The sequence below is a fragment of the Vigna unguiculata genome, chromosome 9 (genome assembly GCF_037176805.1).
Source record: "Vigna unguiculata cultivar grain cowpea cultivar isolate G323 ecotype 2 chromosome 9, ASM3717680v1, whole genome shotgun sequence".
In the NCBI taxonomy this organism is placed as follows: domain Eukaryota; kingdom Viridiplantae; phylum Streptophyta; class Magnoliopsida; order Fabales; family Fabaceae; genus Vigna; species Vigna unguiculata.
This window is the reverse complement of record NC_140800.1, coordinates 44,623,642-44,642,147: the sequence shown is the minus strand read 5'-3', so window position 1 is coordinate 44,642,147 and position 18,506 is coordinate 44,623,642. Positions and strand designations below refer to the sequence as shown.

At 31.8% G+C, this 18,506-nt stretch overlaps 2 protein-coding genes across 2 annotated transcripts; one reads left to right on the top strand and one right to left on the bottom strand.

Moving 5' to 3' along the window:
- Nucleotides 1–6,463: 6,463 nt before the first annotated feature.
- On the top strand, nucleotides 6,464–12,930 carry CKX5 (cytokinin oxidase 5). The gene is made up of 5 exons (XM_028048476.2): nucleotides 6,464–7,572; nucleotides 7,813–7,940; nucleotides 8,506–8,781; nucleotides 10,566–10,828; nucleotides 12,078–12,930. Exons 1-5 carry the CDS (start codon nucleotides 6,996–6,998, stop codon nucleotides 12,406–12,408), a joined length of 1,575 nt encoding a protein of 524 aa, XP_027904277.1. The 5' UTR covers nucleotides 6,464–6,995; the 3' UTR covers nucleotides 12,409–12,930.
- An 883-nt stretch (nucleotides 12,931–13,813) lies between these two features.
- LOC114164429 (Tetrapyrrole (Corrin/Porphyrin) Methylase) lies at nucleotides 13,814–18,005 on the bottom strand. The gene is made up of 10 exons (XM_028049099.2): nucleotides 17,726–18,005; nucleotides 17,547–17,641; nucleotides 17,366–17,462; nucleotides 17,163–17,291; nucleotides 16,769–16,877; nucleotides 16,544–16,688; nucleotides 16,101–16,143; nucleotides 15,006–15,179; nucleotides 14,347–14,472; nucleotides 13,814–14,251 (listed from the first exon to the last, which is right to left on the bottom strand). Exons 1-9 carry the CDS (start codon nucleotides 17,885–17,887, stop codon nucleotides 14,365–14,367), a joined length of 1,062 nt encoding a protein of 353 aa, XP_027904900.1. The 5' UTR covers nucleotides 17,888–18,005; the 3' UTR covers nucleotides 13,814–14,251; nucleotides 14,347–14,364.
- Nucleotides 18,006–18,506: the final 501 nt, after the last annotated feature.

Here is an 18,506-nt window from a genome sequence, read left to right as displayed (position 1 = left end):
TGCTATTTTGTGGACAAAGGCTGGTCCCAAACACTCTATTATATGCATGCATATCTACTCAATAATTAACCTCATGCAGGATCTTGTCCCAACATATAATTTTTAACTTATAATAAAACTTTATACTCCTTTTATTTTTTTCAGTTTTTTCCTTTCGGAAAAGCATAAATATGATGAGGATTACTAAAACGTGTCATTAAATTGAATGGGAGAATGTTAAATTACTCCCAATTAATTGCATTTGTTATTAATTACAGTCTTTATTACTACCATTCAATGATCTTATCCATAATTTTAAAAATTTTAATTAATAATAAAATATGTTAGAACTAGAATTCAGATGTTATATATATATATATATATATATATATATATATATATATATATATATATATATATATATATATATATATATATATATATATATATATATATATACTAGTGTAAACACAGGCGCTATCGCGCCTGTGTGTACGCATTTTTTGAATTATATTAATAATTGATGATATTGTAATGTTATTAATTTAATAAACAAAATAAAAGTATATTTATAAAAAATAAAATAAAATGTACGGAGAAAATAAGAGAAAAATAACTGTTGATGAATAGTAAGAGAAAAAAAGAAAAAGGAGATAAGTAAATAATTTTATAAAAACTTGTAAAAGTAACCGTTAATTTTTAAAAATTTAATAAATAATTAAATTATAAAGGGTAAAGTTGGAATTATGAAATGTGGACACAAAAGAGGGAATCCCCTTTATATATAGTTATAGATATATATATATATATATATATATATATATATATATATATATATATATTAGTATCATAATCTTTTAATTATAACTCGATTCATTCGATCTACGACAACACAATTAAATAATAACTTGTTATGAATAGTAAAAAATAAAATAAACTATTAAACCTGCATGTTCAACCAATTTTAAGAAGTTAATAAGAAGTTAACGATAAAAAAAATTCTTAAATAATGATTAATTTATTTTAATAATAAAAATATATTTAAAAACTAATTTAGAGATTAATTTTTAATTAAAAAATATTTTTTTATAGCCAAAATTTTGTAGTTAATATTATTGATTAATCTAGAAATAAATTTAAAATAAAAACTAATTATAATTTTTAAATTATTTTAGTTAATAATAGTTTTTAGTTTTATATAAATTAGTCACTATAATGATTAATTATTTTTTATCATTAAAATTAAGAATTGTTTAATGATTTATTTTAGTGGAATTCTTGCTATAGGTTAATGTTTATATTATCTTTCTATCAATTTTTTTTGAATTTAGTGATTATTGTTTAAACTTTATATTAGCAATAAATTTTAATAATTGTTTGAGTAATTTATTTTATATTAACAATATATTCTATCAAACATATCTAAAGTTATAACATGAAAATTTCATGATGAAAGGAACCCGATCAAATGTTAGTATATATAGGGATATGTTTCTTTAAATAAAAAAAAAAACATATATAAGTGACTATTTGATAAACAATTTTTTTAAGTAATATTTTAACATCTATAAATAAAAAATAATTTGAAAACTAATATAATAATATTTTTTATTATTTTTTATCGTTAATTTAAAGCATTAATATATATTATTATATTATTAAAATAGTTCGAAAACTAGTATTTTTTTTAAGAATTACCAAATTTTCTTCGGATAGTTTTAGAGTAATTACATTGTAAAAGAATAAATTTATACTTTTTAAGAATTAAAAGACCGTGAATGAGAACTGAGAGTTTGTAAACTACATCCAGGCAAGAATTTGAAAATCTTTATTGAGTCTAATTTTGATATATTTGTCGTGTAAAAAATTAAATTATAAATTAACTAAAAAATAAATTTACGTATAACATTTAAAGTATTTATTATAAAATTAATAGTTTTGTTACATGATTATTTAAAATTTAATTAAGTACGCGCTAATAATGTAAAATATTGTTATATTATCATCATTGAATGCAAAAATATGATTAATATGATTTTTTATATATTTTTTAAATTCAATATAAACTCGTATGCAATTGAATAATATCAGAATTTATGTTCATTATATACTATGATCACATCAATACATGACTAAGGGAGTATTCAATTTGGTATTTTTCGTTCTTGTTTTCACATTATACTAGCAGAGTATTAAATTCAAATATGGCTAGTAAAAAAATAGTTAAAAATTCTAGCTAAAGTCTTAACAATGTCGTTTAATAAATATTATTGGTAAGATTACCAAGTCAAAGCTGATGAAAATTAATTTTTATAGTCATCGTGCTGTAATAAAAAATATATAATAGTTTGGATAATAAGTTTTTCCTCTCCTAAAAACTTAGTAAAAATAAAAAAACCAGATAAAGTAAGACTGTCAATTTTGCCTAAAGAAATAAAAGTTAACATCCTGTATATATTTTATAAATAAAATAATATACGGTATAATTATTTATTTGGCTTGCATAAATTATTTAATTAGGTTAAATTATAAATAAATTTGGTTTATAAAAATAGAATAGAAATTAATAGTTAGAGAGAGAAAAAGTTAACAGTGAATTGCACTTTATTTAAAGAAAAAATAATCTTATATATTATTTTCACACCATGAATTGTTGCAATATTATATATTATTATTAAATGGTTGTATAAATTATGAAAGAAATGAAGCAATCATGCATGTTAAATATGCAGTGAAAACATTTTTGACACAGTGAAATGAAATCACATTGCGATTATTTGATATATTCCTTAATTAGTATTGATTGACAGCAAGGACATAAAAAATAATTGATATAGGTCTCTATGAATGGATAGATAGAGACAAATAGATGAAGGAGTGAGGTCATTTAGGTTTAAGAAAGCATAAAAAAGTCGAAGAAATTAAAACTATGCAGAATCGAGCACATGTATACTAGAGTTTTTTAAGAAATTAAAACTACGTCAATTTCTTTATCCTTAATATTCATCTATGTTTCATGGAAATAAAATATTCATCTATGTTTCATGGAAATAAATGTTGATCATAAAATCACACATGCATATAGCTTCCTTGTTATATAAAAAATATGTATAATTTGAAGGTTATTTATTTTCACAATTTTTTTTTCTGTAAAGATTTTTCATAATTCAACTATTGGTTTTCTTTTTTCATTTTAATTTATATTAAATATGATCATTAAAGTTATAACCATGGATTATGTGAAGTTTATTGATGTATAAGTGCAGGAAAAATTATAGCCATGGATTATGAGAATGAATCATTTGGTGGATGCATGGACAAAACAATGACTCATATGCACCCACCCGTGTAAGTGTAAGTATCGAGCATGCAAATTATATCTATGTTTTTATCTGTAAATGGCAAAGATGTCAAGTTAGATGAAGATATAGGATTAATTCTTATAAATAAAAATAAATAGTTTATTTTTATATAGAGAGGAAAATAGTTTAAATTAAAAGAAAATTAATTAAAAACATATTTAGATGAAAATGATGTTCTAAACACGAAAATATAAAAATAATTAAAGTTTGACAGAGAATTTTTCCGTACTTTAAAAAAAGCATGTTGAAAAAGTATAATTAAGTGACAATAATTATTTTTATAATAATTTTCGTATAAAATTTACCTATGGATAAGTTTTTAAATAAAACATGTTTATTTATTCTTTTCAAATTACACTTTTATCTTAGCAATGAAAATAATATTTAGATTAAATTATATATTTAACAAAAAATTATTTTGACCATTGTAACACAGACACGTATACCTTTCCAACTCTGGAACATTTGTTTATCGTTCGAATGAGGTTGGAGATTGAAGTCACATCTCACTATGCAGCATTGCGTGTAATTAGAATAGAAGTATCAGCTCAATGTTAAAGTGCATATTTTCTTTATAAGTATGATTGATTTCAAAAATAAATGGCACATGTGAAAATATTTTTATATGGCTTTTTCTTAAAAAAATATTTTAAGAAAAGAAAAAAAGTTGAAATACTTTTTTTTTTATATTTTTTCTTTCACCTATTAAGATATGTCTTATAAATATAAAACCATAATACAAATTTCAATACAGACAATATATTAATTTTATAATTTTACAATACAAATTTCAATACAGACGATATATTAATTTTATAATTTCAATAAAACATTATTTATTATATATTTAATTACTTTTTAATTTAACTTTTTTTTATGTTTATATGATTTCTAAATTTATTTTTCTTCTCTCTTATTATATATTCGGTGTTTTACACCTTATGAACCATTTTTCTTATTATCAAATTGATTGCGGTCAACTTTAGTTTGGGTTTACTCTTGGTGAACATTTTGTTTTGATAAATAATAGGTGATAATATTTTTTATAATTAAATTTTTTTAACAATATTTTTTTATAATTTGAGGTAATATTTTTTAGGTAGTGTTAAAATATAGAAAAAAAAACTTAAAATATATTTAATAAAAAATTGTTAAAATTTAATTGTTAGAAATTTATTTTTTATAAATAACAGAGTACTAAACATTATGAAATTGCATAAAACAAAGTTTGGATAAGATGTTTGATTAACACGCAGCAGCGACTAAGGAAGCTAGAATATATTAATTTCACAACACCACTTGCTCCATTGTTTTTTGTTAAAGGAAGAGGTTTAATTAATTAGAATAATGTATGTATATGTAGGTAGTCCATAATAATGAATATTAAATAAAGTGTACAACTACGTGCCCCCATGCAATCTAAGGCTTAGATTCTATGATTTTCTAATTTTGGGACCCTTGAGAGTTGGGAATAGCTAAGGTAGCTTCGTTTCAAATGGGAACATAATTCTGTGATTATGACCTTATCATTTTACATACAGCTAGCATAGCAGACACATTCATATGCTTCTGTTCAGTCTTCATGACTGTCACAAGTGCCTAATTACACTGCGCCAATAATAAGAAAGTGAAAATTATTATTTCACATATTTAAATACTATACATTAATAAAATTTTATAAAAAAACTTTATATCCATTTTTTTTTAATTTTATTTTTATAAATATAAAAATTAATTTTTGTAATGTTTAACATATAGTTGCAGTTGAAGTTGACAAGGATGATCCCAGTGGCAGTGTCTGCACCCACGTGAACCATCCTTCAATTACTGTCCCCACACAGATCCTCCGTATCCATAAATGGACCCTTTATAACCTCTTCTCATCAAATTTACACACTAATTACTCTTCTGCTTCAATCAAATTAATTCATACCTTATTTAATAATTCTTCATTTTGTAGCTCTGTAAAATTGGAGAAATTTTTTACTACAAGCGAATCTTGGGTAATCACAACCTTTACTTTCACCGTGTTTTTTTTTTCCTGCTTAAATTTGCTTGTATCTATCCTCAAAGACATTTCCTTGTTCAATCGAATATGGGACTACTCATTCAATGAAACCTGGGACAGGATAAATGCAATGTGTTATTTAATATGTGTGTGATGCTATTATTTTCATTTATTCTATCGGTCTTCTTATTTTTGTCATATTATCTCTCACTTTCCATTTTTCTTAATCGAATAAAATTTATTAAAACTAATTATACATAACACATCTTTTAAGAGAATTGAGTGTGAAAGATTTTTTTTTTTCCTTAACACCCTGTAGTCATTTAAAAGAAAATATATTATTATTATAGTTCTTACAATATTGTAAGCTTGTTTTATATCCATTTTATATAGAAAATTTTATTTTAGTCTTTGTTATTTAAAAAAATATATATATATTTCAGTCGTCAATATTTATGTCACGTCTTAAAAAAACATTTAAATGTAAAATATGAATATGAATATAAATATAAATAAAAATATAAATAATAAAAACAAAGATAAAATATAATAAATAATCACATTGTGAGTTAGGAGTAAAAGTTATTTACTTTTTAAGTGATGTTCGGAAATGGTGGTATATATTACCTTATAGTATATCTAATGAAATCTTGTATAATAAAAACTCGCATAATATATCTTGTGTTTTCTCGTCTCAATTCTTCACTTTCCACCGCTATGTTGTATCTATCAATTAATTCCTTTCTTTAAAAAAAATATTTTTTAATAACTAAATTTTAACAATATTTTAATTTTTTTAAATAATTTATTATTATTTTATTCTTTTATATTTTAAAATTACTTAAAAAATATTGTCAAAATTTAATTATCAAAATATTTTTTTATTTTTTCAGATTACTGTCTACTCCTTCGTACTTGAACTGTGTTACTTTGTAAAGTGAGAAATACTTGGCTAGAGACCTAAAATCAGTGGTCCAAAAGATGTGCTGTTTCCACAATGAGAGGCACGTGTCGCCTCGCTCCTCTCACGTGAACATCCACGTGCCTCTACTCTCACCTTCACCCATTTTCTCGTGGTCCTCTCTCCTATAAATTCAGACCCTGTATCTCACATCCTAGACACACAGTAATCACCAATTCCTCACAATTCACAGCAAGAACCAAGTTTTTTCTATCTATTTTCAATTTCTTTCTTTCTTATGTTGTGTTGTGTTCTCATATACATACATGCATACAGAACATACCCCTCACAGGCTTGCACATAGAGATTTTTCTCTCTTTAAAAAAGAGAAAGAAAAATAATGAGGAGAAAGGTTTGGCAGGAATCGAAGAAAGTGAGAGAGAGCAAGAATCTTCATCTTTCTGCATGTTGCGTACAGAATCTTTAAAGCGAAATCCTGCTTACGTTAACCCACGACGCTGTTCCAAGATTTTGTTCTTTTCTCTGGAACTTCCCAACATTCTTCTTCCTCTCCCTCACCCACCATCACCACCAAAACCCCACAACCCAATAACTCATCATCATCATCGACATCGTACACTACACACATGACATGCATGTATCTTCATTAATTGCTCAGTGAAACCACACGTACTACCGAGCCTGTGGGGTACTTTTCTAAATTAATTATTATCTTGTTCAATTAATGGCCGTCAACAACACCAACAAGCTTCTTCTGTTAACATTCGCCATATGCCGTCTAATAGTAACGGTGGGATTAACGGTGGTCCCGGAGCAGCTCGATGTGGGACTGGAGGGTCGACTGAGCGTGGACACGTGGGAGCTGGAAGCGGCTTCGGTGGACTTCGGGAGGCTGAGCAGAGGGGAGCCTTCGGAGGTGGTGCACCCTGCGACGGCGCAGGACGTGGCGAGGGTGGTGAAGGCGGCGTTGGAGTCGGGGTTCGCAGTGTCGGCGAGGGGACACGGACATTCGATAAACGGGCAAGCACTGATAAGAGAGAAGAAAGGGGTGGTGATTGAAATGGGAAAGGGTGGTAGCGGTGTTAGAGTGTGTGAGAAAGGAATGTATGTGGACGTGTGGGGTGGAGAGTTGTGGATAGAGGTTTTGAGTGCAACATTGGGGTATGGGCTGGCTCCCATGTCTTGGACCGATTACTTGTATTTGTCTGTGGGTGGAACCCTATCCAACGCAGGGATTAGTGGACAAACCTTCAATCACGGTCCTCAGATCAGCAATGTTTATGAGCTCGATGTCGTCACAGGTAATTCTTTCACTGTTAAACCTATCATTTTGGACATGTTGAGATGGTTTTGTTTTGTTAATGTTGGCAAAGTTGGTGGTTTTACTATAAAAAAAACGGTGCGAATGTTGTAGTTGTTCCTCGGGGGGAAAAAGTTTTGAGTAATTAAACAGCGGTGTCCCACTGGTTTGTCACGGTGCTGGGTAGGAATGAGTGTGGTTTGTCTTTAGCGTGGTTGATTAATGGGAAGTGGTGTAACAGGAAAGGGTGAGCTGGTGACATGTTCAGAAGATCGTAACTCGGAGTTGTTCCATGCTGTTCTTGGCGGTCTTGGACAATTTGGAATCATCACAAGGGCTCGAATTGCTCTCGAACCAGCTCCTACCAGAGTATCTCTCTCTCTCTCTCTCTCTCTTACGTACTTTCTCTTTCTTTGTCTCCTTTTCTTGCACACTCTTTTCTCATCCTACTCACTCGTCACCTCTCACAGACTCATAATTTATTAATGCATACACTGCACATTGCACTCGTCATTTTTTTTTCTCTTAACTTTAGAAAAGCAACGTAAATAAAGTTGGTGTGTAAAAAACTGGTAAATGTTATTTCCTTTTTTCCATCCGAAGAAAAAGTCGGTTGAAGATGACAACCATGAGATGAGATGATAGGAGGAGCACACGATACGTCTTTTCTCCAAAATCTTTCTTCACATCAGCGACAAAACCTAAAAAGGGTCGTTTTCGAAGGGATGGTTTGGGTTCCTTATGATATAAAGCTAGTGTTGTTTGCCTGGATATTCTCTAATCTAGTTAATTAATTTCTGTTAACGAACTGATAACAGTATCCACAAAGGAATATTAACAAAATTCTATGGGTGAATGAATATGCAAGTAGACGTGATGTTAAAGTGTTTTTTGATGTAATTAAGATGTATAATATATGATGAAAATTGAACAGGTTCGGTGGATAAGGGTTTTGTATTCGAATTTTGGAAGGTTTTGTGAGGACCAGGAGTATCTGATTTCTCTGCATGGGAAAGCAGGGAGGGAGAGATTCGATTATGTGGAGGGTTTCGTGATAGTTGACGAAGGGCTGATAAATAATTGGAGATCTTCGTTTTTTTCACCAAGTAACGCTGTTAATATCACTTCCCTCAACGCTGATGGAGCTGTTTTGTACTGCTTGGAGATTACCAAAAACTACGACCAACAAAACGCAGATTCTGTTGACGAGGTACACACCCAAACCAACGTAGATTTTCTCTTCTTTCACACTCTCACTTAAAATAATATTATTCACTGCCACACACTTAGTGCGTTGTCACCATAAAACATTCATACATCATTAGATTTTATCTTATACTCTATTTATAACGTGTTATTTTTATTCATACATTATGTATCTCATCACTTTAATGTGGAAAGAGATTCCGGTAAAGAGTAAAGAAGAATATATCAAAAACTGTTTTTCTGATTGAACATCAGCAACAACAACAACAAAAAAAACATTGTTTTCCATAGCAGACAAACATGAAAGAACGAAAACAGCATTATGCTTTATATAACAGTTGTTTTACCGCATTAAACTGGAATGTTTAGTGAGACACTAGTTTGTCTTGTCTTCAAATCATTCTACTACTCTTGAAAGGAACTTCACGTTCTGAAACGTAGTGAGTTACAAATTTGAATGTTCTGAAATCCTCAATTACTGTCACTTTGAATGTCCATTATTTTTAAAAACTAAAATTATTTAGTAATTTCTTAATCACATGAAATCTTAAAATTTAATTATTTTAAAACAGGAGAAATCAATGTGTCAAAATCTCATTATTCACTTAATGTCTTACTTTTTTTGGTTCAGAAGTTCATGCTTTGATCAATAATTCAATATCTGTCAAGTTTTGGCTAAAAGCCAATTGATTAGCACCTCCATACAGCTAGCAATAATATATAACATGCATGTTTTCTCTTGTTATCTCACTTTCTGGTAGAGTTAGATGACAAAGATATTTTATTGAATTTGTTGGCTTATTTTCATAATTTGTTGAATTTAAAGCTTGTGTCGCTGTCCTCGTATATGATTATTCTCTGTACCAAACACAGACCAGTCTGTAGTCGTACAACAGAATGCAATAAACACACAGAAAAGAAAACCTGTGGAAGATCTTGTGCAATCTAGCATGTGGATTCAATCGCAACATTGAATGCAATCTTCACAATAGTTAATTTTACTGTTTAAAAGTGCCGGCATTCACCACAATAATCTCTTGCTTGTTTTTAACTTCTCTTGGTTCTTCTTAAAGTTACACACACACACACACTTGCTCAAAATAATGAGTCTCATTCCGACAAAAGCATGCGGCTACCTTAGCTACCACCTTTCTTTTTCATGTTTGGCTTATTTTAATTTCGAAAAATAATCTATCAATACCCAAAATGTTTTTTTAGCTATAAGACATAATTATATATTCTTTTTTTCATAAGCTATTATATAGAAAAATAGAGACTTTTAATTAATTTATTTATTTAGTTGTTGCGCTGAAGTAGGTGTGCTTTTAATATTTGGTTTTCCTGTTAACTTTTTTACATTCTCACTTTTTATTCCAAATATTTGATCAGTTACATTATTTTAAATAATTTTTTTTATTTGACATCAATCCACCAAAACATCATATTTTTCAGAGTTAAAAGGTATCTAAAACTCCCCCTGCCTAAAGAATAATAATTTTACAACATACAAATTTCTTCAAATTTGATGAAATGCTTACTTCATTTTTATGTTTGATGAAAAATTTGATGGGTTTGGAAAAAAGAAGAAGAAGCAAAATGACTAAACGAAACTGGTTTTGAAAATAGAACAAATAAACATAATTGAGTAAAATTAGATCCGCATGCATTATTATTACATTAGTTAGTTCCGTTGGGGTTTTGATTGTTCTGCATTTTGCAGTTGCAAATTGCAACGACAAGAAGGACATTTTCATAGATTTCTACGTTGTACGTTGTTATGATGAACAGGAAATACAGGGTCTGTTGAAAAAGTTACATTTTATATCAACATCGGTGTTCACATCAGACTTGCCTTACGTAGATTTTCTGGATCGTGTACATAAGGCAGAGTTGAAGCTTAGATCCAAGGGTTTATGGGATGTTCCTCATCCATGGCTCAATCTTTTCGTTCCTAAATCAAGGATAAGGGACTTCGACAAGGGTGTGTTCAAGGGCATTCTCGGAAATAAGACAAGTGGGCCTATCCTCATCTACCCTATGAACAAAAGCAAGTAAGTTTATAAAAGCATATTTCCACATGCATCCATTTACTGCACTGTATATAGTTTCACACTCATCATTTTAACGCATGTCTAGTCATATATATGAAGAATAAAACCACTGCATGCTTGCAGGCATGTGTAGATCTCCTCATATATAAACGACATCTCTGTTCCTGACAACCTCTTATCGGGTGTCAGTGTTAAGGTCTATATCTCATTCCTCTTTTTGATCCAACTTGATTAAGGTATATAGTGTAAACAGAAGGAAACAAAAACACACTATTAAATTCAATGGAGTAATGAAATAGAGGAAGAAGTTCTGTGAAGAATTGGATAAGGAAGAGAAAATCTGTGCAACAACATAATATATAACGAATATTCCCTATAAGTGTGGAACTTAATAATGATAATGCGTCCATGATTGATTGATTGACAGTAGTACTGTTGTCGGAATTAATGGATTAGGGATATAAAAAAAAGAACTGTATGTTATCTTTCCCTAATGATCCGTTTGTTTCCAGTTTCATTATCATGTGCAATAATCCAATGTTTGTAGAAAATATCAATAGAAAAGTTTTGATAAGTTGTAAGGTAGTGCAGAACTGCTGCACCCGACCATGTGAAAAAAATATCAGGCAAGCCTAAAAACGAAAGAATGTTTACTCCAATAATTTAAGTGGAAATGTGTGAAAAGAACAAGAAACACAGCTATAGCTATGTGGATGTAGTAGAAAGGCACAGAGACACACGAGGGTTGTAATGTAGCCAACACGGGAGATGAAAATCTTGATCAAAGCCAGCTAGGAAGTGACACGTTTATTTTCTTTCCCTTTGTGAAGACCATAAGAATACAAAATGGATGGCCATGATCATCCAACTGGGGAGATTCTGGTGTCAGAAGATCTTCCATAGGGGCCACTCCTCCAATGGTAGGGATTTACACTAACCTAGTTCCATAGACACCGTTGAGGTCGATTATTTTCAGTTTAGAAAGTGTCAAAATTAAGTATGATGTGTTGATGAAGGAAAAGATAGGTGTTGTTTAGTGTGTGTGTGTGTGTATAGGTAAAAAAGAAAGAAAGCAGCACAAAGGGCATAAAGAATATGACAAGGTAGCAATGTGTCTGACAAGTCAAAGGATTGTTAACAACGTAGTAGTAAGTAAATCACAACAAGTGTGTAGTGTGTGTAGAATGATTGCATGGATGAAAAGAAAGATCCAAAAGATGATTTTGGTGATGGTGATGGTGATGTGTAGGTGGGACCCTAGGAGCTCGGTGGTGACACCAGAAGAGGATGTGTTTTACCTGGTGGCATTTCTGAGATCAGCATTGGATACTGAGACACTGGAGTACCTGACTAATCAGAACCGTCAGATTCTGAGATTCTGCCATGGTTCGGAGATCAAGGTGAAACAGTACCTGCCCCATTACACTACGCAGCAGGAGTGGATGGACCACTTTGGCGATAAGTGGACCCAATTCAATGCCAGGAAGATGCAATTCGATCCTCGCAGAATCTTAGCCACAGGCCAGCAAATTTTTCAATTTCATCCAACCTCGGTCCTCACCAAGGAGGATGATATGTAATGTAATTTTTACCTGGTTAGCTAGAAACATGCAAAACATTTTCTCTTTAACAGATAAATAAGGAAATCCAGTGATGGGTTCAAGTTTATCAGTAGTTATGCAGTGCAGAACTTAGTATTATTGTTATTAGGATCTTAGAAAGAAAATGGAAAGAGAAGGATGAAGAGTTGTTATGCGAGGAAGGGTAATAAATTGGAGTTAGGGTTTTGTTATATAGAGTGTGAGAGAAAGAGGCATAATGAGGTAGGTAATTAAGTGGGGTAATTTGGCCCAATGTATTTATTTATGATGTAAGTTGGAAAGGGATGAAAAGGGCAATGTGCATGTGCACATGATATGTCGCTGTGCAGTGCCCGTGATCCCGACCGCCCGTCTGCTTTGGCTGTCTCGTCCATGATCACGCAGCTGTTCCACTTCCACTCCTTTCTCAATCTTTTTCCATTTTCACTCTTTCACATTTTTCAATATATATATAATCCTTCATATCTGTGAATAATGCCAATAGGTTAAGAGTTTAATGCACATGTCTTGTGAGCTTAACTTTTTTTTTACTGTTGATCAATTAGAAGTAATAATTTCATTGGTAACATGGGTGTAACAGAATCCGGTGTAGCATGCACCTGTTTGACATGAGATGCTATCTATATATCAGTTAATGAATTATGTATTCTAAGATGCGAACACTTTTTAGTTTCTTAAGGTTAAGTAAGATGTATCGAAATGGAGCATTGGCAAGATGAATTTGACCTGTACTAGGTAATGTTGCTGCAAAAGCAGTCTTTATGCATGTTTAATGACCTTTGAGTTTAATTGTACAAACCAGTTGCTAAATTACTACATTCTCTTTTAAATAGTGTAATAAGGAGGCAACTCTTTTTGTCCATCTACACATAAGTTTCGATGTTTTTATTTTTTTTTATTTTTATATTTACCATTAAAACTCGGGAATTAAGCAAGACATTCAATTAGTAAAAACTAAGATAACAGATTAGATATAAGAACTAAGATATAATTTGTTTAACTATAAGGATCAAATAAATAATTAAACCTATAAATAATATTTAATTGACTTTTAGCCCTGGTTATATATACACCCGCAATTAGTTAGGGTTGTGATTTCTCAAAAACATATACTACCAAACCACGCGATTTCACCACTGAGATACTCATTGCGGGAAAACAAGCTTGAAGTCAGACTAATTATTCTCTTTAATTCCGCATGTCCTCTAGAAACTTGGTTTGGCATTATGTTAAAATGAACTAACAGAATGGGACTGCAGAATTAATGACATACCAGTACGAAGAAACCTGGATGCTATTGGTTTTGTTGTGTTGAATGTGGACCGAGAGGAGGGTAACTACTTAAATATTCTTCATTGGCGACACTGCATAAGTATATACCTAATTTTGTTATAAAATAAAATCCACAACGCATGATATATTTTAAATAAATTATGTCTCAATCTGTACATCTTACAATGTCATATATTTTACTACTTCAGCTAAAGCCTAAAGGAAAGGGCTGAAATGAATGAATCCTGATAAAATTGGCGCCAGATGCTAAAGCAATATGGAATTCAGCTTTGCCATTCATTTGCCTCGCCATCACGACTCGACCCAACAGCTATCTTGCCCAGAGTAAACATTTAAAAACATTTTTGTTGTGTCATGAAGATCGGAACCTTGGTAGACAAGAATACACTGTGGAGAATTGGCATACCAGCCCAACCATTCTTAATATGATCGCTAATAGAGCTAAAACAGCAGGGATGGATCATTTCATTCCACTCTAGGAGGAAACCCATCACCATCCCGGTTGAAAGTTTGAAAAGAGAATCTTTCGCTGTTAACAATAAACAATTTTACGCTTTAATAGAATAATAACTCGACTAAAATACGGTAATCAGTGAAACAGAAGCAAATAAATATCAAACTTACCTGCAGAAATAGTCCACGCTAATTTGAATCATCTTCCACTTCGAGTTGCTTCCCAAACTTCCTTAATGCCAGTGAATATATAGTTTTCCTACTCACTGATGTTTTCTGGGTGACCAACTTGACAGCCTATTACAGACCCAACAGTTGAACTTAACCAAAAAGTGTGTTGGAATACACATCAAACAAATGCTGAAATTAACTGTGAATACTCAAAAGTTAATTGCCCCGTAAATTAGATAGTTTTACGCTAGTTTCAGGATGATTAAATTCAATTCTAAGGGAGTGAAACAGAGGGAAAGAGATATACGAGGGAATTGTGAAACGCTTTAAGAATGACGACGAAGTTTTCTTATCAGAGCTGAGCAGGATCTTTTTCACAAAAATGACGGGACGACACTAACTAAAAGAAAGAGAAAAAGGCAACCACCATCTTCAGTTTACAATGATGTCATAATATGGATAATTTTTACTCATTCCCCATTTCTTTTAACTCTAAAGCTAGAGAAAATTGATTATCACTTTTGTACACAGCCACCCAGGACCAGCGTTCAAATCCACAAACCATTTTCGTTATCTCGACTTATAAACAACATATAACCATATATCAAGCTTCTGTTTAAACAAAAATTGAACACGCGCAAATGTAAGGAGGTTACTACCGTAGAAAGACTCTCGCCACTTGAAATCAGTTCTCTAAGTTCACTCTCGAGCTCAATGTCTGATGGAGGTTCTACTTTAGAATTTGCTTGCCCCTGAATCAATATAGTAAGTTCTCCCTTCACTTGACGAATAGAAAATACTTCCTTGGCCTCACCGAGTGTACCACGCCAAAACTACATAAGTAATATCTACTGCATCAGTTAAAAAATATCATGAGAGCAGGAATACTGCATATTGATTAAGCTAACTACTAACAAAATTCTATTAAACAAAGGCATACTGCTGGGTTGCTATAAGTGTCAAAAGAATCCATTTATTTGCATCACTACATATTAAGTGAAATATAGTTGCAGAATCAACAACTTCAAAATAACCATAACGGAAATATTATGATAGTTAATTGAAAAGAATGAATTCCATATAGTAAATCTCACACTTATTCTCTCTTCCTCTTCACAAGTACCCCGGTCAACTTCTGCAGAGACACTGACAATTTTTTTCATTCCTCTCACAGTTCCACCTCATCGTTTTCTAGATTTCCGCTCTTTCTCACAATGCTTCTTTCTTTTCTACAATAGATTTTTCTGAACAGATTTCTACTAGGTTCCTCAGTTTTCTTCTATCAATTGCTTGCATTTCTCCCATACTTCTCCTAGCTCTTTCTTTTCTAATTTGTGCTCTTCCTCTGGACAAGGCTCCTTTTTTTTTTCAGAACAATTTTCTCTGCCAAGGTTCCTCATTTCTCTTTGATCAATAGCTCCCACAACCAAGATTTTTCCTCTCTAATATATTTTCCGATTTTTATTTCATGGAATTTGAAGTTATGAACTGATGAGGCAAGGTTGGCTCTCCAGGACTTTGGATCCACTAGAGTTATTGCCATTAACTTAGTGGTTTAAAGAAATATGTCAGATGGTTCATTAGCCAATACTAATTCACTCAAACTATCCAATCCAATCCATTCATTTTTATTTTCTATAATTTGATAGCTTGGTTGGATCCGTTTATGGATGAACTGAAGGAATAACTGATAAATAGATTCAATGACCATCCCCATGGAACACTGACTACACAGATTTAAATGCTAAACTCACCTCTTCATGTAACTTAGTCATTTCCCGAGCAATAACACATTTCCTGCAATATCATTCAATTGAAGAGTCAACCAATCTGATCTGACACAATATTCCCTAAGCCACACCTCTGAGATCCTACATTGCCCAGAGGAAGGTTTTGCCGAAAAAGTAATTACCTCCCAGATAAAAAAAGCAAAACGAAACAAAACTTATATAAACTATTACTTGTGCAACTTCCTTCTGTTTATTGAAAACTTTTAATGCATAAGACGTCAAAAATCACTCTAAAGTTGAATGATAAAATAAACAAATAGATCACAGTTCAGAATATCAATTATTAATAAATTGAAAAAATGGCAAACAAATGATTATCCAACTGGGAAATTGGAGAGGAGAGCAAAAGGTATATAAACTAGAAGAAAAGACTGACAAGTGTACACTTTTAAGCTGACTCTCAGTACCTTGCATCACCAAAAACTGAAGAACTCTCATCAAGAAACTGAGAAAGCTTGTGAGGAGGAACGTAATATATTTGTGTAGTAGTTTGATCAGCTGAAACCATAAGCCTTTTTTTTCTAGAACCAGAATGTTTAGGAAGAAAACCAACTGCAAATTAAACATAACAAAAGCCATTTTATGTCCCAAAATACCATGAATGATAAAATTCAATTAATTCAGCACATTACCGAATGTAAATTCATCAGTAGGTAAGCCCGAGGCAGAAAGAGCCGACACCAAAGCACAGGGACCAGGGATTGGCACAACCAGGATATTCTCACTAACACACAATTTTGCCTGCATTTTTTTATTAAAGAAATCCTCTACATAACCAAACAGCCACTTAAGAGACATGTTGGAATATTCACAACTAAGGTTCTAAGAAAAGGTCCTCAACTACAATTGCCATGGCAAATTTATTGTTGTCAACAAGGTTAAAAATTGAGGTCGGGACAGTAATTGTAGCCGCACTTGTCTGCAATTTTCCACATTATGAAGAAATTTGAGGAAACTGCGTTCGCCACGGCAAAAAATGTAAAACCCCGTCGACAACAAAAAATTTGCATGCAAAAACACACTTACCAACTCCATACCCGGATCACTGATGCCTGGCATTCCAGCATCACTTATAAGAGCCACAACATCACCCTGCTTCAACCTCCTCAGCACAACCTGTTCCCTTTGTAATTCGTTGTATTTGTGATAACTCATCTGAAGAACTACCAAAGCGCATCAGAACACGCAAATTGGAAAGTAATCAGACGTTGCTATTGGTCGATACTTACGAGAGGCGTTTTGATGTTATAGTGATGAAGCAACTTCCCCGAGTGCCTCGTGTCCTCCGAGAGTATAACATCAGCTGAGTTCAGCACGCGAAGAGCCCTGCGCGTGAACGTCAAACAAATGCAGAATTAAAATTAAACGCCAAACTGAAACGAGGAAAATGAAGAGTTAGATGTTCTGTACCTCAGAGTGATATCTTCGAGATTTCCGATCGGTGTTCCGACGAGGTAAAGACCAGGTTTCAGAGATTGCGAGTGACGAGTATCCGTTTCTTGACCCTGCGAGTGGAAACTCAAATTCGGCGAGTGATGCAAGATATTATATTGAAAAAAACCCTAGGCATGGCGTGAAAACGAAATTACCGGTTGTGGGGGAAGGTTGATGCCGGAGCTATAGCAGAAGGAGTAGGGAGAAGAGTTAAGGTGCTTTCGAACGGGAATGCGAAGTCCATTTGAACCACCGGAACGACAGGGAAATGGTGCGGCGATCGAAATCGCCGACCAAGGTAATCGTCGAATCAACATTTTCCCGCTTCGGAAAATTGGGAACGCTATCGTTGCAAAACGCAGATGACATGGTTTTCAATTAGGCCCAATGGATTCTACAACAAGCCCAACCACGATGCTTTGACTTTGACCTAAAACTTGGAACAAGACAAGCCTTAGAAGAGGTTGAGAATCAATGGGAATATATAACAAAAAAAACCGGCACCTTGTTAAAAATGTTATATAATAGCTAAATATGTTTTTAATATACTTTTTTTTAATTAAAAGTTTAAATTATAAAAAAACTAAAGACAATTGATATATCAAATTATAACAAAAAAATCAAATTGGACTAACAATAAAAGATGAAGGAGCTCACTGGTAAGGCAGAAAGAAGATGTTATGATTCGGACAAAATTTTGTTGAGAATATTAAATGTATCTTCACCGATTTATATGGAAGTATAAAATATTGAGTATAATTTATTTTAATTGAATTGTATCGAATTTGCATAAGATGAATCGCTTTAAAAATTAAACTGGTTTATCATTAATATGACTTATAACATGATGGAATTTCCTAGTTGTCAAATAAAATCATTTTATAATAAATTTTGGTAAGAGTTTGATGCAGTTTAATTGAATGTATCAGCCCCAGA